Here is a 16,322-nt window from a genome sequence, read left to right on the forward strand (position 1 = left end):
TTCCCATTACTAAATGTAGTTTTTAGTACATTCCTGTCCACCAATCAGAGCACACCACTCGTGTCTCCATTTTAAAGTTTAAATGGAGTTTCTAGGTGAAAATATGCCCTGAACTCAGCTGTCACTCAAGTACTACCGAGTACTAGCGAGTACTACCAAGTACTACCAAGTACTACCGAGTACTACTGAGTCTCAAGTACTGAGAACTACTAGGTACAATGAGTTGTCAAACAGTTGAGTGCTTCGCACTCAACTGTTTCCCAGTACATGTCACTGAACTCAGCTGTCACTCAAGTACTACCGAGTACTACCAAGTACTACCGAGTACTACTGAGTCTCAAGTACTGAGAACTACTAGGTACAATGAGTTGTCAAACAGTTGAGTGCTTCGCACTCAACTGTTTCCCAGTACATGTCACTGAACTCAGCTGTCACTCAAGTACTACCGAGTACTACCAAGTACTACCGAGTACTACTGAGTCTCAAGTACTGAGAACTACTAGGTACAATGTATTGTCAAACAGTTGAGTGCTTCGCACTCAACTGCTTCGCACTCAACTGTTTCCCAGTACATGTCACTGAACTCAGCTGTCACTCAAGTACTACCGAGTACTACCAAGTACCACCGAGTACTACTGAGACTCAAGTACTGAGAACTAGTAGGTACTATGTACTTGCAAACAGTTGAGTGCTTCGCACTCAACTTTTTCCCAGTACATGTCACTGAACTCAGCTGCCACTCAAGTACTACAGAGTACTACCGAGTACTAGCGAGTACTAGCGAGTACTAGCGAGTAGTACTGAGACTCAAGTACTGAGAACTACTAGGTACAGGTCACTGAACTCAGCTGTCACTCAAGTACTACCGAGTACTCCATTTTAAAGTTTAAATGGAGTTTCTAGGTGAAAGTATGGCTGAGCTGAAGAGGTTTGACTAAAAAAACTACATATCCCACTACTAATGTAGTTTTAGTACATTCCTGTCCTCCAATCAGAGCACACCTGCTGTCAGTTATGAAGATCAGTGCCACACAGTGCTGTCACCATGGCAACGGCCCTTGCTGCGTGTGTATGACTGCTTTGGAGCGTCTCTCCGCTTCTCTCTATCGCTCAATTCCCCCTCTGCGCATGGGTCCGAACAAAAGCATGCCACGCTCACACCGAAACTCCTATCGCCAAAATTTTCGCACCGTTAGCGCCACAAGACTCGGCTGAAGACACTGATGACTTTTATTTTTTCCTAGTGTCAGAAATGTGGACGCTAGGGCGAGTTAGAAATGCTGTTCAGATCAGGTTTCTTTGAAAATCTGCTTCTAAATTAACATTGGAGCGGATGACGAGAAAACCTGACTTGGCCGCGCTTAGAGGTTGCTAGTTCAAATTGTGTAAATCTCACAGAGATTTTGAGCACATTGTGAGAGACAGGACAAGTTTCTCTACAAAATTGGAAAATATCACGTCTGTAGAGTGAAGATTGTGGCCGGGAGGAGTTTGGAAAGGAAAAAAGTCTGAGAAGCCCTCACACTCTAAGCGATGATGTCATCCACTCTAGCCCAGAAGGTTCCGCGCAATACACACCCATTATAAACTCATGATTTCTCCCAAAACAATCATGGTCATTGAACAGTGATTGATCAGAAACTATATGACCTATTGAAACGCGGATTGGCACACGAGGACACAAGACTTGTGTCTACGTTTTAGAGTTTAAATGGAGTTTCTAGGTGAAAGTATGCCTGAGCAACAGGTGTTTGAAAAACGACATTTTCTGCTTTTTTTTTTCCGCTCATCCCATTCATTTCAATGGGAAAAATTTCGTTGGTTTTTCGCGACTTACGTCGCGAAAAATTTGTGTTCGGCTAAGAAAAGCAATAGCACGCCGATCCCGATCGAACCACACGCTTTGATATATCACTTGTCCTACAACTCTTATCGCTGTAGAAGTTTTAGGCACTCGAAATTCGTCCGGAAAAGGCAAAATAATAATAATAAGTAGGAAAAAATCCTATGAATAGCAGTAGTGCTCGGGGCTTCGCCCCGAGCACTGGTCCCTTCAGCTTATAGCTGTAGGGACCAGTGCTCGGTGCGATTGCCCCGTGGCCCTAAATACAGTTTAAACTCTAAGAAACATTAGTGAATTTGCGTTTACACGCAAGGCTGTGATATGTGAATGCTATTTATTAGCATTAGCGCTAGCTATGTGTATGCTAGTGATTAGCATTAGCTCGTGGGTGTATGCTAATAATTAGCGTTATCAGCAGGCTTAATTAAAGTCAAAGAGCTACCCTTCACTAGTTCTAACATGTAGCCAGACGGTACTGATATTTAAATTACCGTTCATGATGGCCGGCAGTTCGTTGGTGACCAAAGCTGCTTCCATATTCATCACCTGGCTCAGAGGAAAGACAACAGCAACATTAAATTAAAACAGAGTGCTGCAGTCTTAAAGCCCGGAAAGGAGTCAGCATTTTTGCACTTCCTGTTACCTTGTCTCCAAGTCGAGTGTGTTTTTGGCTAGATGCCTCAATTAAGGTCTCTGGTCAACACAGGCTGAAGAGACTTTAATGTTTTAATATACAACATAAAAAAGAGTTTAACACTTATGAAGCCAACTTTGTTAACAGCTTCACACCAGTAGCCTGATCAGATCCACCTGTTGCTCCTGCAAAAAAAATCCAAGATGGCTACGGCCAAAAACCATCAACTCAAGGCTTCAAAACTGTAGTTCACAAACCAATGGGTGAGGTCACGACGACTATGTCAATCGTTTCACTATAGTTGGGTTTCAACCAGTAGAGCGACTTCACTGCATACTTCAAGCACATTATGTAGAATTCAAATACTTTGCACTAAAATGTCAAGATTTGACCTGAATGCATCAACAACAGTACTTAATACCCAGAAACATTCATTATCAGCTGAAACAAGTGCTTTGTGGGGTTAGTTACTCTTTAAATAAAAGGTACTGAAGAGTTCCTCCGCCCCTGCTGGAGAGTTAAAGGATCTCATGGACCTGCTTAACTCATGTTCCGACCTCTTTGTGGGTTGCGACCCCTAGGTTGATAACTGCTGTGTCACTGGTTGCAGCACTTGAAATGTGAAGGCTCAGTTCAGACTTTGTTGTTACATCAAATGTTCGTTTTTCAGTGCAGGACGCTGACGAGTCATTACAGTTTTCATCATTCAGGCTTTGTTGTTGTTGTTGTTTGAATCATTTCTACAACTCAAGTGTTAATCAGCTAAACATATTTATACACAAACAACTCAGCAAAGGTTTGTTGTACATACATGTCTTTGATTATTTTTGTATAACTCATATGTAACACTGTACATTAAACTGTATGAACTGCATATTGTTTACTTTCTAATAAAACTATAACCCATTTACCAAACACTGCTGCATCTGTAGAGATTTGTAAAACTCTTGTCTGGTGACAAGCAGGTTGATAAATGTCTCATTTGTAAGTTATGTTTTCTCCTTTATGTCGCCGGCATTTTTTAAAATTATATTCCTAAATTAGGATGCCTACTGGCCTACTAAACTAGTGGGTTTACATGTGTCCCGTCTCTTTTTGATGATGCTCGTATGTTTGTAGCCAGAAGCTCTTGTGCACATTCCAGGTTAATGATAGAGTCCGTCAGCCACAGACGGCTGCTGAGAAACGGTCAAACTGCAGGTTTATTGGTTCGTCTGGGACCGTGTGATCTTTCATCAACAGTTGTAAATGCAGCGCCCTGAAGGACCCATCAGTTGTATTGGGGCACAGCAAATAACTTTTTTTAAATGATGCACAATATAACAAGACAGCAAATCAAGCGCTTTCATTTTTTTTTTATTTTGTAAGAATTATTAAAATGTACAAAAAGACAACAAATACAACATAACAATATATTATCTGAGACTGGCTGTGTGTTGGGTCTCCCTCTGTGGTCAGGTAAAGAGAGTCAGTGGTCAAAGTGAGAGAGCAGCTTCTCTACTCCGAGGGCTCGGAAGGGAAACGAAGGTTTTTCTACCGGCGGGTTTTGCCAAACTGAACATATTAACATTGATAATAAAATAAAAAAATAACACGGTGAACGGTTGATTGAGAACCTGGTCGAGCAGAGAAAGATATCCAGTGGGCAATGGAGGGACATCTTTGTTGCTGATGTTGGGATACTGTGACAGACAGCGGTCATACCTCAATCAAGACAAGCACCGCTCCTGCAGGGGGCGCTGATGCTGCTGCTTCTACCATGCAGGTGCCGTGTTCGCCAGTCGCCTCATTCGCCTGTAGAGAACAAAAACACAGCGTCAACATTTGAAAAGCAGTGAGATAAACCTATCTACTGCAGCTTCCTCTTAAGATAAAACAGACAACACCGACTAACTGTCTGTTATGGCTGTGACATGTCTGTAATTATTATTGTATTATATATTCAAAGTTTGAAAAATGACTTAGAATGTTTAGTTTTCCTCTTGATCAACTAATAATTGGAAGATTTTTTTAGAAATATTTACTATCAGTCAATTATTAGTTCCTTGACATAAAAAGAAGAATGCCTCTCAAATGTATATTATTGTGTATTTTATCAACCTTTCTCTGACCAGATAAAAAGTCAGGCTGTGGTGAAAAGACTCAATGCGAAGACTGAGCTGGACAGGAAGGAAGCAGCTGTCTCCATCATGGAGGACGTCCAGCCGACACTTACCTGGTATTTCTGTCCTGATCTCTGATCTTCTTCTCCATCTCTGCGTCTGTCAGGGTCTCCAGTAGGGGGCACCACTGGTCGGCATCGCCTGTGTTTCTGATGGCTATCTCCACCGTCGGCAGTGGGTTCTCACTGCAAAACACCAGCAACAAGAACAAAGACACCATCATCGAGTGCTGAAAAAAGAACGTCTGCAGCCGAAGGTCAAGTTGTGACTAAAGATTAGTATTTAGACTATTAAAGCGAAACATGGAGGAACTTCTCCCCCCAAAGCTTCAGTCAATTCTGAGACATAAAATGTATACATGAAGCTTCAAAGAGATTGTTTCTGTTACAATAACAAACTATTATGTCATGTAACTCAAACATTTATCTCACATGAAGACAGGATCATGAAAGAAAACCAAATTCCTGACTCAATGGAAACATAGAAAATAACCACGAGAAGCGATGTCGTGTTTTTGCTCCATTCTGTGCGCTGTTCGCGGTTTGTAATGAAAACGCACAGCAACTCATCAATCATTGTCAGGATGAAATGAGGAAAATAAAAAGGAACCAAAACACTAGATGTCCGACTGATGGATGTCAGTGCTGCCGTCTGAGTTTTAAGATATTTTATTACTTCAAATCCTGGGAAACTCAAACATACCATCAGAGCATCTTTTCCTCCACCCCTGCCCAGAGGTCTCATTTACAAAATATTTTCTGGTAAATCAAATTCCATTGAGATGTTGGGGAAATAAGACTTGATCTGCTACTGGGTACCATCCAGGTCACAAACACATTTTCCATCACACAGATTCCCTGTGTGTTGATGAGACAGTACCTGAAGGCGTACGTCCTCTGGTGCCAGCTCAGCTGACCCCGGATGCTATAGGCGATGGTGGTGACAAACTCGCCGCCCAGACCGAGCTCAGAGCAAAGCTTCAGGGCGAACTTCTCTGGAGAGTTCTCCCTCTCAGACATATCCCACTCAAACTGGTCCACCAGGGAGATGTTCCCAACGTGGATATTCAGCTGGAACAGACAAACACGTCATCACCTGGAGACAAAGCAGGACTCCGGGTATCGGATGTTATGAAAACATTTTAATCTAATCTGATCTAGTGGCAGAGCGTCACCTTGATGATGACCCTCTGGTCCGTCTGCTCCTCCAGGATGCTGTCTGTTGGATAAGACTCGATCTGCTGTCGGATGGCGGAGGCGATGGCGGGGACGAAGGCCAGTGGGTTGAGGTCCAGGTCGTCGCAAAGAATCTCGGCGAACATCTCAGGTGTCATCAGCTTCTCTGAAAATTTGAAGGAGGAGAATTGTTTTCATTTTTAGTGATCGATGGTATTGAACCACATCCGAGCTGAGAGAAGGTGAAGATGAAACGGTACCATTCATGTTCCAGGTGAAAGCATCTCTGAGCTTCTGGCCCTCGATCTCCATGTCCAGACGGATCGGAACCAGAACTTCAGACTGAGTGGCGTTCTCGTGGATCACTGCTGGATCGTGGTCGTCAAAGCTGGACAAGACAAAACACGCAGGGCAAAAGGCTGACTGACTGATTTACTGACAACAGCTAAAATGACACACTCAAATGAAGCTTTGTCTGCTCAAATGGGAACGAAACATAATATGAATATATGTGTTCTGTGTCCGTGTGGAGATGTAGCAATCAAAAGATATTTAATGATGCTTTCACATTCAACATGTTTGGTTCAGGTATATCAAATTCTGATGCATTTCAAGGTTTAATGTGGTTCAATACGGCTGAAAGCTATCGATCAGCAGGAGACCAAACAACCGGACCGAGGGCACCTGAAAAGAAGTCGACTTCCAAGTGGGTTTTGGTGCCGTTTATTTGTATTCTGGAAGTGAATCAAAAGTGAGGGAATGATTGGTGCAGGATTCTGTTGCTCACCACAGAGGGAAAGTCCTCTTCTTGTCGCGGCCCAGCCGGCTGCGGTTGATAGTGGTCGAGCAGGGCACCGCATCCAGGTGGTGAGAACTGTTGGGCAGCGTTGGAACCCACTGACTGTTCCTCTTCGCCTTCTGCTCCCTGGTGACAAAACAGGAAAATCATACAAAATTAGATGGTCTTATTCCATCTCATATTACCTCAATGTGGACATGCAGTACATTTTTTATCTCCCCAACAGAGACAGGGGGTCATATTGCATCATTTTCGTTATAATAAACACAAAATCTCAAAGATCTGGTCTTTTCCCTCTCGACCTGATCTTGAGGAGGTCCTTCATGCTTTTATCTTTTCCTGTTTAGATTATTGTAACTCGTACTCAAGGCCTCCAGCTGGTTGCTATGGTCTGCAACATGTTTTCAGATGTGACTGCGATGGCGGTACCTGAGGTAGGCGGGGGGCTCTGTGCTGATGGAAACAGCTTTGTACTTCTCATCATTTCCGTCGAGGATCTCCTCGACCTCTGAAGCCTTCAGCAGAGTCACACTGGTGGCCAGCTGAGTGTAGCCGTGATCTTGGTGACAAGAAGAGCCAAGTCAACATGGAAAGAGGAACCGACACTGTGGATGTGAGAACGAGCTGGCCGGCATTTTAAAATATATCCATCGTGTCAAATTGTGTTTCCCCTATTACACAAGTACTGTTTATTTTCTGTCTTCAATTGCTATTTACGGGAGATCAACTGCTTTACTTTTTTGAGCGAAACATTTTAAAATTATTTTCCATATTATTGATTGCCAGGTGTTTCTTAAATGATTCTGATTCAATAACTGTAGTTAACAGAATCTATAGTCTAAGTAAAGCAGCCGCATATTGATGTGGATGTGTTAAGACTGCACTCTACTAACCGTGTGATGATTCTACTATTTTCTTCCGTTCTTCCACTGATGCCAGTTTTCTCCATAATGATGGGTATCTTTTATAAAGGGAGCCTCTGAACATACGGAGGTAGTTTCCTACCTAAATACACACGGACAGACACAGAAACAAAACGAGAATCAAGAACCACAAAGGCAAACACTTCAGAAAAGTTACAGTTATCTTTTTGCTGGTTTTCTTTTTAGATTGTTGGTCGGACAACATTAATAATTAGAATTTGTCAACTTGGGTTACGAAAAATTGGTTCGTTCAATGGTTGAATTTTCTGAAATGTTATAGACCAAGGAAATAATTTATTAATCAAGAAAATAAGTTACAAATAAATCACTCATGATAATTGTTAGTGTCAGCCCCTACAACATGTTTTTTTTTATTTTTTTTTTTTATGTATTATCACATTTAAATATAATAAATCTAGGTGGTACATTGGACATTTCCTTCATTGTGCTGCCTTACTGAAGTGAATAACTCCTGTATGAACACTTAAAGACATTGGATTTTAGTTCTGGATTTATTAGTGATAGAGGGAACTGTATGTAACTTTGTATCATACTGGCTTTATTTGTGTTACTAAACATGGCGCATGATATATAGTAGTCTATTATTATCTACTATCTCAATAAGGTCACACATTTTAGCTGTGATGTGTGTGTGTGTGTGTGTACCTGTTCACTACAGTATTTATAAGCCTGACTATATAGGTAAAAACTATTAGGGCTTAGAGTCTAACATAACATGCACCGGTTTATTGTGGAAGCGGTACATCCAACGTTACAGCTAGCATGTTTGGTACAATGAGTATGAGTCAGATAAGAAATACTAGAAAATCACAACAATAAATAAATAAACAAACGATACAAATCTAGCCAACAAGTACGAGTCTGAGACTTCACTACGGGTATATCATCTTAACCTATATGACGCTGAATAAAACAGCTAAACGCCGGTTAAACGCCGTTAGCAAGCTAGTATAGCATACTAGTTTCACGGTAGCTAGCTCAGTGAAGAAAACTGGATGAACCTCTGAAGAATGAGGAACGTTTTCAGATCTAATTTTATTCCGTTAAATCAGCACACAGATTATTGCGTATTATCTTCGCGAATGGTCTCAGTAACAATTTTAATAACCCCCCCAAAAATGAATGAGTCTTTGAGTGCGTTGTCCTGCATCGTTAGCTGGCTAGCTAGCTGCTAGCGGACTGGCTGTCATATTTAACAACACTTTACTGCCAACTAAGTACATCATAGAAGTAGCGTATAAGTGAAATACTTACCTCCGATCCAATCATGTAAAAGTCTCCATCCTCCTCGAGCTGGAATTTAACCGGTTTTTGTCCAAACGTTTTGCTAAGCGCCATACTGAAATGAAACAACAAAGCTTTTTGCTACTGCGCAGGCGCAAATAACAAGCGAGGTCGCTGAGAGATGACGTTATCAATCCAGCACACCGCTACTCTTGTCAATCAACAAATTAATCCAGAATGATAAACCTGTCTGCCTATCGATAGATCGAATTAAGTAATTTACTTGCATATTGTTAATATAATCTATAATTGAATTGGCATTGGATATTTTAAAAATTAATATCAATAATTTGTACTGTAAAATAATCAGAATCAGTCAGACAGTAAATACTCTAAATACGAATTATCTATCTATCCACACACACAAGATGAAATTTATTTGCTCAATCTTACATAAAATACACAATAATAAAGAGAAAGGAATCTATTTACTTTTATAAACTTAATGTTTATTTGTATATACATGAATATATTAATCTATAACCAAGAAAGGAGGGAATGTACAATGCAAAACAAAATCTCTATATACAAATCAATAAATAAACACATAATCAAGGACAGTTTTTTTTATTCTACACAGGTGTTTGTGTTCTTGGGAAACATAGGAAAAGTAAAACAAAGAAAAGAGTCAGCAGTTAGAAAAAGTTCTGAAATTCTTTTTGTTAAAATGGAAAATGGCACCCAAGCACAGTTCAGGGGAACAAAACGAAACAAGAAATTAAGGTAAACACACGCACACTCACACACACTCACTCACACACACACACACACACACACACACACACACACACACACACACACACACACACACACACACACACCACCATGCCAGCTGGTTCCCAGTTTGTAGGTTGTTTTTTTCTTGTAAACGCAGCCTTTTTGTTCAAATTTGCACAAAATCAGGTCAAATCACAAAAAAGGTACGTCATTGTCAACACGGGATACGACGACACACATTAACCAGTCCAACATAAACCTCGTCAGCACAGAAACGCTCATTTAAAGTTCCACTCATGTGCACAATGTTTACGTTCACACAATTTAAAGTCGAGACGTAGCTGCTGCAGAAACATGTCGCTGTGTTGGGAAAACAAGATATCACTGAAACAGATGAGCTCTTCTGTTTTATTCAACGCCTGATGATATGTATGTTTGTTCCAACCAAACGCAGAAAAGGAGCTCATGCTGCGTTCAAGGTATGTTTGGAAAAGCAACCAGCAATTTTTGGACATTCCTGAGTCTTAAAAATAACCTAGGCTACATATTTTAAAGATGTATTTGGAATGAGATAAGTCAGATAGTATAATCAATTTGCGATCAAGTAGCAAAACACTTTTTTAAAATTGATTTCTATGGTGCACTGAAAGAAAGGAGGAACTCGAACGCACCATGAATAGAACGTTTTGCACTCTTGGGTTTTCACCGTAATTAAAGTGGTTTTCATACACGAAGAAAGCAAATATTACTCAACGTCTGGTGTTAAATGTTGAGCTCCAGCGGGAGGAAATATACTCAGTAATATTCAATAGATTCATTCATTTTAACAAAGTATTACACACTATAAAGACTTCTTGATGTGATGTGTCAAGATCAAAAACTCATGACACAACCATTTATTTACTTTATTTACAATATCTTGGGACCAAAATGCTAAGAAAGTGAGCAAGGTTTTTTGTTTTCTTCATATAACTCAACAAGAAATTTGCTGCTACGTTTGTTTTCATTGAACGCAGAGAGTTTGGTCGGAATAAAAACCTGCTTTATTGTTAAAAGTTGCTGGTTGCTAATTTAGCAGCTGTTTGATCCTGAAAGACAACAAAGGAAGGTAAATTCATGAAAGTGGGGGTTTCTACAACAGCTTCATCTGCAAGGTCTTCACTTCAAGTTTCTTGGACGACAGTCTAATTCTCCACAGGGAAACGGGTCCTAACATTATAGTGTTCTCACCCTTTTTTTTTTCGATTTCCAGAAAAATGCAACAACAGTAAACATACAAACGTTTTTTTTTCTCTCACTGTGAAAGGCAAGAGGACTCATCTGTTCAACCATTTTCTCTCTTTCCTTGTTATTTTTGGCACATGGAGGGTTTAAGCCGTCTTCGCTGCTCGCCAACTAGATGAGCGAAGGGCGGACGTTCATTACGACACCGTTGAGGGGAACGAGACTTTCCCTTTTTTAAGTTCACAGTGCTCGACATGGCAGAGTGAAAGGGTCAAAGGTCACAGTGTTCAACAGCTAAGGATTTCACGAACAACATCCACGACAGCCGGACGACGTGCCTCCTGCCGCTCGTCACCATATTGCTTTCGCAGTTTTTCTTTTCTTTTTTATTGGGGGGCGCTTCATTCATTTGATCGTTAAGAGAATTATGAACTTCATGCAGGTAAAAATAACACGAAAAAGGCAACACATGGTCGCAGTGCAATCCAGGCGAATGTAGTCATTGCTGCGGCGATATGAACAACTCAGGAAAAATCCAACCTTAGATATCGGGTCATGAAGTGTTTTTGGTGAACCCACTTTCCCTTAATTGGTGATTTCCTACATTTCCCAGGATGCTGTGCAACATGTTCATGTGCTCTAACTATCTTAAAACCTTTCAGTCCTCAGTATTAAGAGTGTTTCTTTCAGGGCCAACAAGCTAATAGCGTTTGTGTGATTACAGGTTTCGCGTTTTCCTCATCATACTTATAATAGGAGAACCAATAATTCAATACGAGCTGTGTTTTTATTTCCACGTCTTTGTACTTGGATGTTGTATTTTTGCCTTGAACCTCAACTCATCACATCAGATGAAGATATTAAAAGCAGCCAAAATCAGTTAGCGACGGCTGTTATTATAGGCAGCAACATCTACAATGAGTAGCTACTTTTTTCTAATTTTAGAGGCCATTGTTTCATAACGAAGACTTTTGATAGGAAATCTGCCACCGCTGTTATCAGTGTATACTGCATATGTGCTAATGCGGACTGGGTATAAGCCAACGGTCAATAAGCCAGATCACTTAGCAGCAGAAGTTTTGTAGCTGTTAGAAATACCTCAACTTTGTCTTCACTGGAGTAAAAGGAATAGGGACCCAAAAAATGGAAAGCAGATCACCAAAAACACAGTGATATGATGTTATCAGTTGGATTTTCCCTTTAAAGAAACAGAAAGAAGAGAGTGAGAGAAGAGAATGTTCCCTCGTGTGCAGTTTTGGCAGCATCGCCGTTGTTCATCTGGGTTATTACAGCCCGATTTAAAGAGCTTTTCTCGTATCTGACAACCTTTCCATTTCTGGAAATCATCAAAATCTTTTTTCCACCCTTTCTGTTAGAGAAAGAGAAAGAAAGAGAGAGAAAGAGAGCCAGAGAGAAAATAATCTGCTGTCATCACCGGCACGTAAATCACAGCCGACACCACAAGACAACGTCCTGCAGGATAAATCAGCAGGACTCGTCGGGTGATTCTGCAACACACGAGCCTGCGATGGCACATTTGGAAAGTGGTTACTGATGGACATGAAGGATGAGCCGCCATGTTGGGAGAACCACTGAAACAGTGTTTCTATTCTTCCCATGCTTTATAGTTTGCTGTTGCAGAAAATATATATTGTTTTTTTGTGAGAAAGTTTAGATCCTCACTGACAGACAGAAACCCGATTATTAAATGATTTATTCTTTGATAAATTGCCTTTTGCATCCCAGAGTTTCTCTATTGCAGTCAGTGTTATCACAATACATAAAGTGTGACCATTGGGTACGATACCCTGCCTAAATATCTGGATACCGATACTGAAACGTCCAAAAGTCTAAAACGTCAGGAAAATTCATGAAATAACAGGTCACAGAACATGGAACTTAAATTAGTTTTTCAACTAATTAAAACTGTTAAAATGTTAAACTGTATTAATTTAAAATGGACATGGTATGCAGAAATCTGATTTGAGTTTATATGATTTCTTTCATAGTTGACTTTTGTAAAACAGAGGTTTGGAAGGCCATTAATGCAAGAAAAAGATCAAAAGAAAAACTAGGAATGACACTAATAATTAATAAATATAAATACTATTATTTATTATTTATATTTTGTTTATAGATGAATTGTTCATGTAAAAATGTTTGTGCATTCTGATTTATGAGACAGTAAACTAATAATCTTTGACTGTGAAATTGAAGACATTAACTTAAAAACTGTATAAAATGTAACAGGCACTTTCACTGTTTTTGGGCATTTTATTGACTAAATAATTCATTGAGAAAACGGTAAAAGACTAATCATTAACAAAGTGTTTCCTAGTATCGTCCATATTCAATTTATAATTATGAGTAAAAGTTTACACTTTGTATCTCATAAGTAGTTTCATTTTATTTTTGCCTATTTGTTTTTTTTCCCTGACAGAAATAGGCTTGCATATGCTCGACTAATTGAAAGGCTAAATATAATTTTTTGAAAGCGACGTTTCTGTCGTCTTCCAACATGGCGGCCAGCGGTCAGGAAGGAGACAAAGCGGTGCAGTGAGATAAGATAATTAGCAGCACCATATCAGAGCAGAGAGATGCACAAACAAATGTACAAAGCAAAATGAAAAAAAAAAATATGTTGATATCGTGACACGTCTATTAACAAAATCTCGTGGTCAATTTCAAAAGAATACACTGCACAGGTGGTGTTAATTGATATTTACACTCAGTTTGTTTTCAGCTCACTTTTTCTCCCCTCATTGGCGTTTTGTGTCCCGGTCCAGGACCGCCGCATCCATCGCGATAGTGGTTTACGATTCGTTAATAAAAAAAAGAAAAGAGTGGCGTGTGATTCATGGCTGTGCCCACTGGATCTTCCGTTTCAGACTACTTCACCTTTTTGTTTTTTTCGTTACATGGCAGCGTTCAGACTTTAAATGAGTTTGGATCCCTCCGCGTTGCCGGTGTTTAAACACTGAGACGAGTCTGAGCGTCCACAGACTGTCGACATCAGGAACCCCCGGGGAGCGAGGAGGAGGAGGGTGGGCGACGAAGGCGGCGGTAAACTCACGAGAAAAGTTCCCTGAAAAAATAGAAACACATTCGAAGCTGTTGCACACACCTTCGTATCGTCCGTGTATGTACACTCCACGCCAGGAAGTGATGTCTGAAGGACAGGGATCAAGGCTGCCGAGGGATTTTAAAAATCAGTTTTTTTTTTCAAAGGTGCAAAGAGGCTTGAACAAAAAAGAGCTGGCCGTGGGACATTATGATGTAAACAGTTGTAAACAAAAAGTAAGGGACCAGGGAATGAAATGGATCTGCTTCTCCGCGGGCCGACGCAGTCGTGTCGAGCGGAGGCTGCCGGAGGGTTCGACGGGTGCAGCTGCCGAGCAGCGAGCGGCGGTGCCCGACGCCAACCCGTTTCTTTCCCACAAACCCTTTTTTTGTAGTGAACTTCCACGGAAACGGCTTCCTCTTGGACGTTTCCTGGGACACATTCGGCCCGTCAAAGTCCTCGGAGGGTCCAACAGCGGCTCCTAAGTGCTAAGGTGCTCCTCGGCTTTCTGCTCGCCCACAGAAAGTTGGTCATCAATCACGTCTCCTCTGGCGTCTTAGTCCAAACCAAAACTCAGACACGGGTTAGTTTGCCTCCAACAGACCTGAACACAAATGTTTCTTCTGAGGAGCAAGGAGACTTGAGAGGGTCAAAAGGGGGGTTGGAGGGGAGGCAGGAAGTGGCGCCTTTCTCCTCAGAAAATCCCTTTCGCAATTTTCAGTCCCTTCTGTTTCATGCGAGGCAGCGTTGAACTGGCCACGTTCTTCGGGCGCATCGGCCGCACGAGGCCGCGCTTCTTCAGCACGAAGTCGTAGTTGGCAGTGGAGTTCATGGCGTAGAAAACGTTGGCGTTGTCCGGGATCCGGAGCTCTGCAGGACGAGACAAGTAGAGACAGTCAAGTAACAATCCGTAGTGTTGAAGAGGAATTAATCAATGAATCTAAAGAACATAATGATTCAGTCGGACTTATAAAGAAATGTCTTTTTATACTTTTACCTTTGTCCTCAGAGATTTTCTGCATCAGCTCATATTCATCGGTCTTCTCGCGCTCCAGGTTGTGTTTGATCATCGCCTTCCTGATCACGGCTGGAGTTTTGTCCTGACTTGTCACCTGAATGAAAGCGACAATCTCTTCTTGATAAGACCTACACGCTATATTTCAGTGATGCTCATGCAGAACACGATATCAGTCCGATTGTTATTTCACTCACCAGGATGCTCTTGTACATGTTGCCGTTCTCCACGTCCAGGCTGACCCTGATGATGCAGCAGTCGTCCACCTGCTGGTTGTACAGCGGCAGCGACAAAGTCGAGTAGTTCGACACCGCCGACACCGAGCGCTTGTGGGAGCGCGAGGCGGACAGCGGGGTGGAGGATGAGACGGAGGAGGAGGAGGCGCTGCTGGAGCCCGAGGCCGAACCGGAGCTGGACCCCGTCCCGGAGGTGTCCAGAGACGACAGGGACGTGCACTCCCAGAACTGAGCGGGACAGCAGAGGAGGCGGTGAGGACAAAACATCGCTGGATGGGAGGCTGACTAGTCATCTAAATCTGGTACCTTTTCTTTCTTTAATTCTTTCTTTATTTCTTGATTTTTGGACTGTGGAACCATGTTTTGTTTTTTCTTATAATTGTAAACAGAAGAATAAAAAAAGATGTATTATTGAGATATTTAACTATAGTTACATTGTTAATATGTTGTAATTCTGACATCGATAAATATGCCAGAGTAAGTTGAAAGGATAAAAACACAAATGGAAAAACTAAAGCTTGTTACCGTTGACGTTGTATCTGCTGCCGGAGCTTCTCTCCCTAAAGCAGAGACGGTGAGTTTCACTGAAGGAGTCGACGTCTAGAGAAAACGGGAGATAGAATGAGTTTTATGTGCAAAAATCTTATATTGTGAAGTAAGATTTCAGATGAATGAAGTAGGTGTAGAAGTAGAAAGTGGCAAGAGAAGAAAATACTCAAGTAAAGTGACTCAAATTAGCACATAAGTACAGTACTTGAGTAAATGTACTTGGTTACGAGAATAAAGGTTACTCACCTTTCTCTCGTGTCCCTCTGGAGAATCGGACAGGAAGCTGGCGTTCACGTCCTCCAGGTCTGAGCCACTGGAGCTGACGGAGGTGACACTGAGAGCGTCGCCGCTGTCCCCCCCGCCTCCCCCGCCTCCTTGGTACGGTCTGTAGTGTGAGTGGTCGAAGGACTTGGAATGGGAGCTCGGAGCGCTGCTGCAGCCGGCCTCCGTCAATTGGCGGCTGGATGCGAAAAAATAACAGGAGGAAGAGTTTTAAACAGTCGTGACACCAGAGACATAATTATTTCAGTGGACACCAATTAGTCAGTCACTTACTCGCTCCAGCGCTTCATGATGCCTCCGTTCTTCTTGGCCCTGAGCGTGTTGCTGGCCGACTCTGACAGCGGCTCGATCTCACAGGACAGATTGTAGCTGCAGAAACAGGAAGTGGTGACAGTGT

The 16,322-nt window shown here is 41.6% G+C and overlaps 2 protein-coding genes across 5 annotated transcripts in view; both read right to left on the minus strand.

Moving 5' to 3' along the window:
- Nucleotides 1-3,814: 3,814 nt before the first annotated feature.
- Nucleotides 3,815-8,944, minus strand: smarcb1a (SWI/SNF related BAF chromatin remodeling complex subunit B1a). The gene is made up of 9 exons (XM_084025860.1): nt 8,812-8,944; nt 7,507-7,618; nt 7,043-7,172; nt 6,602-6,739; nt 6,075-6,202; nt 5,814-5,980; nt 5,519-5,709; nt 4,693-4,824; nt 3,815-4,271 (listed from the first exon to the last, which is right to left on the minus strand). Exons 1-9 carry the CDS (start codon nt 8,893-8,895, stop codon nt 4,232-4,234), a joined length of 1,122 nt encoding a protein of 373 aa, XP_083881986.1. The 5' UTR covers nt 8,896-8,944; the 3' UTR covers nt 3,815-4,231.
- A 748-nt stretch (nt 8,945-9,692) lies between these two features.
- LOC311023447 (ral guanine nucleotide dissociation stimulator-like) overlaps nt 9,693-16,322 on the minus strand; it is a 45,575-nt gene continuing 38,945 nt past the window's right edge. For all 4 annotated transcript variants that reach the window (XM_084025283.1, XM_084025282.1, XM_084025281.1 and 1 more), the window contains exons 13-18: nt 16,199-16,294; nt 15,890-16,103; nt 15,620-15,694; nt 15,056-15,322; nt 14,841-14,955; nt 9,693-14,713 (exon numbers count right to left, since the gene is read on the minus strand). In XM_084025283.1, the coding sequence (XP_083881409.1) occupies nt 14,538-14,713; nt 14,841-14,955; nt 15,056-15,322; nt 15,620-15,694; nt 15,890-16,103; nt 16,199-16,294 (943 nt within the window). In that variant the 3' untranslated portion in view covers nt 9,693-14,537. The remainder of the gene's footprint in view (nt 14,714-14,840; nt 14,956-15,055; nt 15,323-15,619; nt 15,695-15,889; nt 16,104-16,198; nt 16,295-16,322) is intronic.

This window comes from Eutrigla gurnardus, assembly GCF_963514095.1.
Source record: "Eutrigla gurnardus genome assembly, chromosome: 13".
NCBI classification, from domain to species: Eukaryota; Metazoa; Chordata; class Actinopteri; order Perciformes; family Triglidae; genus Eutrigla; species Eutrigla gurnardus.

Excerpts from the sequence above, each read along its gene's own strand:
- smarcb1a (XM_084025860.1), bottom strand. The coding sequence starts at position 8,895 with ATGGCGCTTAGCAAAACGTTTGGACAAAAACCGGTTAAATTCCAGCTC. Across the intron at positions 4,825-5,518 it reads CAGAGGACGTACGCCTTCAG|TGAGAACCCACTGCCGACGG; the intron begins GTACTGTCTCAT and ends GGTGTTTTGCAG. Across the intron at positions 4,272-4,692 it reads GATCAGGACAGAAATACCAG|GCGAATGAGGCGACTGGCGA; the intron begins GTAAGTGTCGGC and ends TGTTCTCTACAG.